Source organism: Chaetura pelagica, unplaced genomic scaffold (genome assembly GCF_000747805.2).
Source record: "Chaetura pelagica isolate M959 unplaced genomic scaffold, ChaPel_1.0 scaffold954, whole genome shotgun sequence".
NCBI classification, from domain to species: domain Eukaryota; kingdom Metazoa; phylum Chordata; class Aves; order Apodiformes; family Apodidae; genus Chaetura; species Chaetura pelagica.
This window is the reverse complement of record NW_009952907.1, coordinates 781,766-788,206: the sequence shown is the minus strand read 5'-3', so window position 1 is coordinate 788,206 and position 6,441 is coordinate 781,766. Positions and strand designations below refer to the sequence as shown.

The 6,441-nt window shown below is 42.6% G+C and overlaps 1 protein-coding gene across 1 annotated transcript in view; it reads right to left on the bottom strand.

Moving 5' to 3' along the window:
- Positions 1-219: 219 nt before the first annotated feature.
- Positions 220-6,441, bottom strand: part of T (T, brachyury homolog (mouse)) — a 78,013-nt gene continuing 71,791 nt past the window's right edge. The window contains exons 3-8 of the mRNA XM_009995659.1: positions 5,688-5,822; positions 4,913-4,974; positions 4,763-4,824; positions 3,655-3,831; positions 2,346-2,478; positions 220-487 (exon numbers count right to left, since the gene is read on the bottom strand). Coding sequence (XP_009993961.1) covers positions 220-487; positions 2,346-2,478; positions 3,655-3,831; positions 4,763-4,824; positions 4,913-4,974; positions 5,688-5,822 — 837 coding nt within the window. The remainder of the gene's footprint in view (positions 488-2,345; positions 2,479-3,654; positions 3,832-4,762; positions 4,825-4,912; positions 4,975-5,687; positions 5,823-6,441) is intronic.

The window sequence follows — 6,441 nt, the reverse complement described above, 5'->3', positions numbered from 1 at the left end:
GAATCTGCTCTCAGAATTGCACGCTCACCAGGTTTGTAAACTCTTCATGAAGTCAGTGATGCACCGTTCACTACAAGAGGTATAACGCAGATGCTCTATGCAAAAGCAGATTCTTTCACTGTAATTTACCTCATGTCTCCTTTTTCTCTTCCTTGAGGATTAAAGCATTTAAAGTAATTCAGTAGCTAAATAGTCTGTCTCATAGGGAAAGCTGGGGGTTTACATGGAAGGGGGGGTGACGGGTGTCCAGGTGGCTGCCAGCCTGGCATGTGCGGAGGCATCGTACTGGCTGTCGGGCAGGTCCGTGGGGGTCCCACCCTCGTACAGGGGGGAGGCAGAGGAGGCGGCAGCGACCGGGTGCGGGAGGGCAGGGTAATGTGCGGGAGAGCCGCGGAGGAACTGGGAGCTCAGGCCGTTGGACATCCCGCCCGACTGGGACACCGGCGTGATGGTGCTGTTACTCACAGACCATAAGTTGGGATACTGACTGAAAGAGGGAAGGCGACAAATAAAATAGGTTATTAGTGACTCAAGGGGCAGCTGGCAGTTGCTCAGCTCACAACAGAGCTCGCAGTCTGGGTTCATTTGCTGGAGAGAGAGAGTTTCTTCAGGAAGCTCTCAGCTTCTGTGAGGTAGGAAGGATGCCCAGGCAGGAGGTCATGTTCATGACATGCCACCAATTAATTTAATCTCTCTTTTCCCAACAGCAGGTCCAGCACTGGGTATACTAGCAAATTTTAAGCCAAGCTGAGGAATGAACAGGCTGGCCTGAAAAATGCAGGGGTTTCAGAGCCGATTCCTGAGCCACTCCATATGTTTTCCCAAGGGAAAAGCCATATGGAGGTGGCTGGACACAGGAGCTGTTGGACCCAGACAGGTTTGTATCCACTGCCATTAGTCTATCAAAGCCCTAATCCCCCTTGAGTGCCTCGGTAGTCAAGAGAGGGACAGATGCTTCCAGATAGCAATTGAGCCCTTCTTGTTCATCATCTCATGTTATAAGGGGAGGAGCCAGATCGATGGCTGCAGGTTGCACAGGTACTAGAGACAGGGCTGCTTAAAAGGAAAAAAAGCCTTGTCAGGATACTACAGCCTCCACTCTCTTTCTCCTCTGTGTATTCATACACCTGCACGTGTGTGTGAACACACATATGAATTAAAAGAAACAAGTTGATTCAAGAGAAACACTATGAGAAGAAGTTCAGTCCTGCTGTGTAACACTATATGGAGCTTTCTACCTGTCGATCCCAAGCAGTTTAGCAAAAAAGATGAATATTCTTACTTTACAAATACAGGCTTAGACAAAAGGGATGGCAGAAATGCCTTCCTTGAGGTCCCTCCTACAGTTCCAGTGCTACTAGACAACTTTTAGTGCAGCAACTGAAGATCAGTGGATTTTGCAGTTTTCCAAATATATATCCTGGGGGCCAGATATGGAAAGAAGTGCTAGAAGTACCTACTTACTTCATTAACATATGGACTAAACTTATGTTCAGCAATACAGTTATTTTACACTGGCTAGTAGTACATATTCTGATTAATAGCTAAGTGTCTATGTGCATGGTTCAATTAAAAATTATTTCCACAAACACAAGCTGCAGATCTGAACTGCCAAGAAAGATACCCAAACCTCAGCCTTCTGTGGTTAATAGCAAAGACTTTACCACCTTTTCTGTATTTCTTTGAATTTGCAAGTTTATCTCCAAGGGACTATAAACTAAGTATCTGTTATGGGATCCAAAAGCTTAATTTAAATTACAAAAAGGAGAAAAAAAATATATTCATATGATCACAAAATGGAAGAGTATATAAAGAGTATAACCCCACACTATGGTGGCTTTTGTGGCAATGTTCAAGTAAAGAATTACTGCCATGACCACTTCCTCCTTCTTCACAGTATGGTTCACTGCCCCTCATTTGTAGCAGAACAAGTGTTTGTGTAGATGGATAGGAATGCAGTGACTGGCCAAGATGAAACAGATAAAAAACCCATACTTCTTAGACAATTTTTAGAGATGAGGCTTTAAAAGAGCATCCACGAATTCAATGGATGTTTGTCCAAGTGCTTTGCAATCCTTCATCTATCAAATATATTCCTATCATAAGTATCTACACTTCCAAAACCAAAATATAAAAAAAAAACAAACAGTTTTCATCTGTTTCTTCAACCTTTTCCTTGCCAATAGTCCTTAGGAACCTCCAACCCCCCACACCAGATGGCCAACAAGCCACACATTGTCATAAGGATTTCTAATTTTCTAGTGACTCTACCTCCTTATTCAGCCTTCTCTTCCTATAAGGTATCAATACAGCAATTGAAAGGCTGCTGAGGGATGGAGTCCTACCTGGAGCTGGTAGCTGTGCCAGTGCTGTGACTCATGGGCAGCATCGTTGTGTGTGTGGGAACTCCTAGAGAGGACCAGTTGTCATGGGACTGCAGCATGGAAAGGCAGGCAGAGGAGTTATCGGCGTAGGCTGCTGAGAAAGCAAGAAAGCACTTAAACACACTCGAATCAGACTAAATAACAATCCTGTACTCAAATGCAATGTATAGCTTTAAACCACCCTCCCCACTACTGCCTTGCAAAAAACTAAACCACACATACACAGAAAAATGAAGTCAGCGTCCAGCTGTGTCAAATTCACACTTACACTGGAAGCTAGCTATGGAAAGGAGAAGAGGTCCCTTGCTAAGGACTGGGGGGAAAGAAGGAACACCAGAGGTGTTTTGTTCTTTTATTCTGTTTCAAGTCCCAAAACTTGCATGAAATTTCCAAGATGCAAGAAAAGTCCAGAGGAAGATAGTTTTCCACTTTAAAATGAACTGCAAAGCTACATACAAGATTGGGCAGGCTGCATCTAGAAGCCTATGTATTGCTTCACAACTTTTTTTTTTAAGATAGCAGCCTTCAAAATCCATACAGGCTGAAGGGCAAAAATTGCTAACAGGCCTTTGCCAAAAGAAAAAAAAAAAAAAAAAAGTAATTTAAAAAAATCACTGGTATAATGCCCTTCTCTCCTCTCCCTTAAGAACCTATGGTTTAAGGCACTAAGCCTTAAGCTATTCAGCTATTTCTGAGCACAACTTTTAAACGGCTCTGCAGTTTACTCAGCTCCATATTGGTTTTGTGTATCCAGTTGTGAAACATTAATTGAGAACAACCTTAATGCACTCATGTTAAGTACAGCAACAGGCAAGTAAAACCAACAGATTCGGGCCTTCAGTTACTATGTGTTAACAACAAGCAACACTAACAACCGGACATACACTTCTTCATTTCATTGTATTACCTATAACTAATGATTAAACCCCTCATTTTCAAATTATTAAAAATAAATAAATAAATAAATTTGAAGTAAGTTTAAGCTCACTGGTTACAAGAATTGAAGAGCACAAGGCAAAACCGCTACAATACAATCTGATTAATTAGCAGGAAACAGTTCTACACGCCCTCAGTTTTTCCATCATAAAGCGACTGGGGACACATACTCATTGTTCCTATTTCTTTGCAATGCTGGCCCCAAGCCCTCTGTGCAAACTGAGCTAGATGGCAACCTCAGTTACTGCGGCATGGCTCAAGATGCCCACTGCCCAAAGCTCACATCCCTTGGCTCATTTCCCATCTTTTTACAGAGCTGCAACATCAGACTTACTTGGTGAGTTGTTTCTATGGGTGTAGGGGTTGGGGTAGGGGGCAGGACGGTGATTCCTCAGCGATGAGTACCTTTCACAGCTGTGAGCAGGGGACAGGGACAGGGGGGCTCCAAACTGAGTGTGAGGATTGGCAGGTGGGCACAGAGCCCCAGTCCCAGGAATAAGCCAACTGCCTACTGTGGGGAAGCAAGAGGTGTGTAAGATGGGGACATAATGCAGCCAGGCAGGGAAAGAATAATCACAGCAATGAGATAAATAATCTATCAGCAAGAAAATGCACGTGGGAGAGGAAATGGTTTCCACATGGCTGAAAAATCAGGCTCTTTACAACTTTCTTAAAAGATATTATGAAGGAAAAGTAGAAAAAAAAACCAACACAACCATGTCAAGCTAACATTATTTCTTAAATTACAATTACACTCTCAATAAGGAAATACTGGAATGGTTAAACCCTCCATTACACAGGTAGTGTGTGCACAGCAATTGTCAGTGTAATCTTCAGCTTTGAATTGCTCTTTGTGAGTCCCAACCTGTAACTAAGCTTTCTCAGACTGCTAAGAGTGCTCAAAAATTAAGTATTTTCACTGACACAAAATACTTCCTACTGCAACTCAACCTTCCCTCTGTATAGGCCGTAGGCATTTTTTGGCAGAAATCTGTTAAAATAGAAATCATTGAAATGCTTAGACTTTTTACTCATGTGAAAAAAAAAATTAAGCAAATGCCCCCAATTCTTAAATTACTTAAAATGTAAGTACCATTTCAATAATTCTCTGCTGTATTTTGAAATCAACTTTTGTCTCCATATCCACATGGATACTGCTGTCCTTGTATACAAAGGCAGCTGTCTTTTTGGACATGAAGGTAACTGCAAGATTCTATTAAAGGATTTTGAATGTAATACAGAAGTCTTAACCACACACACAGAGATCACACCGTTCATACAATGAAAAGCCTGCATGACCACAATCATAACAATTGCTAGTATTCTCCTTTTGAACAAACAAGCCAGCCAGCAACTGCTGCTCTCAAAGTTTTGTTTAGTTTAACAAATGAGATGGAGTAAATCAAAGTTATGTTCATGATGCAGAATGAAAGGAAACATACACTGAGAATACCCAGACTGCTGGTTGTCTCCCACTTCCTCCATCATGTCTTTGTGATCACTTCTGTTAAAGAAACCGTGTTGTGTTAGTTAAGAACATGCTTTTGAAAATCTGTGTAGAAAATCCACACTTTAGAATTAAGAGCTCTCACCTTTCTTTTGCATCAAGAAATGCCTTTGCAAACGGATTGTATTTAATTTTTAAAGCTGTGATCTAAAAACAACAACAAATATCTTTATTTGCAAGTATCACCATTCATTCTCATACAGATACTAGGATTTGAATTAGAACTATCCATTGCAGTTAGTGAAATCACAGATTTTTTTTCGGAAACGAGATTAGGCCCATAATACCAATTTATAGACATCAATTAAACAGATCCTAAGGTGTATTAGAAGAGGGCTAGGAATCAGTCCCTCTGCCACATTCTAAGAGGGTGAATTGCTGAATTTATTGATCAATTAAGGAAGCAGCTATGAAAGACAGTACACTAAAGAGTTATCAAAAGCTTCACCTCTCAAGCCAGAGAAAAATAGCCATCAACAAAATCTCAAAGATTGGTAACTTACAGATTCATTAAACATAGATGTGCATTTTGTCTAACAGAGAAAATGGCACCTCCAGTTCTTACACTAGGTAGCTCAAAATGACCACTGTATTTCTTACTGTTTGTCCCACAAATTGTTTAAGAATTACTCCCCTGCAATGAATTTGCAGCACATATTGAGACAGTGATCAGACTTTGCACTGTTACACATTCATAGGACTTTTCTGTATATCAACCTATTTTTTTTATGTTGAGCTTCAAACAAAACACAGAAAGAACTAACAAACATGAAAAGAGATCTGTTCTTTTGCTCTGTAGCATGCACTTTGCCACTTTAAACCTCCTGGTAGTTGCATCCTTTCTTCCCTGCTGTGCATACCTCCTCATTCTGGTAGGCCGTCACGGCTATAAACTGGGTCTCTGGGAAGGAATGGCTGGTGATCATCCGCTGTGGGCCACCCACTCGCACTATATGAATCCTTGGCTCATACTTGTGCAGAGAGTTCAACATGATCTGCGAGCAAATGGATAGAGCAGGTGAGCAGTGACAGAGCAGTGACAGGTGATGACAGGCACAGAAAGCACTCCGGTTTTTAAGTATCTAGTGATCCATCTTTCCAGCGGAGGAGAGAGAGGCAACAGGTTTGAATAAACCCTAAAGCCAAAGCTGTAAGAAAAAGGAAAGGAATGCTGCAGTCAGACACACCAACTTCTTGCCTAGTTATCCTCTTCCCTGTTACCCGACAGGGCAGCTTGCATAGTCACAAACACATTGGTGATAAATAGCTAGAAACGTGCACCTACTACACCGTTGGCATTATCAGATATTCAGACCAAAGGGATATAACTAAAAAAGAAAGTCAAAACGTCAAGGCACCCATCTTCGGCAGAAAGATCCCTGCTGCTGAAAGAATGCAGTTCGAAGGGGGGAGGAAGGGAGGGTAGAGAAGCGCGACCCACGCCACCCCAACACGTTTGGTAACAGCAGAATAAAAACCAGCACTAAGGAGGGCGGGAGCGGTGGCTCCGTCGCCCCGTGGGGTCGGGCCGGCCCGGCCCAGCCCAGCCCAGGCCCACCCCGCTGGGCGGGCGGAGGGCAGCACGGTGCCGGTGCCGGTGCTTACCTGCCCGCC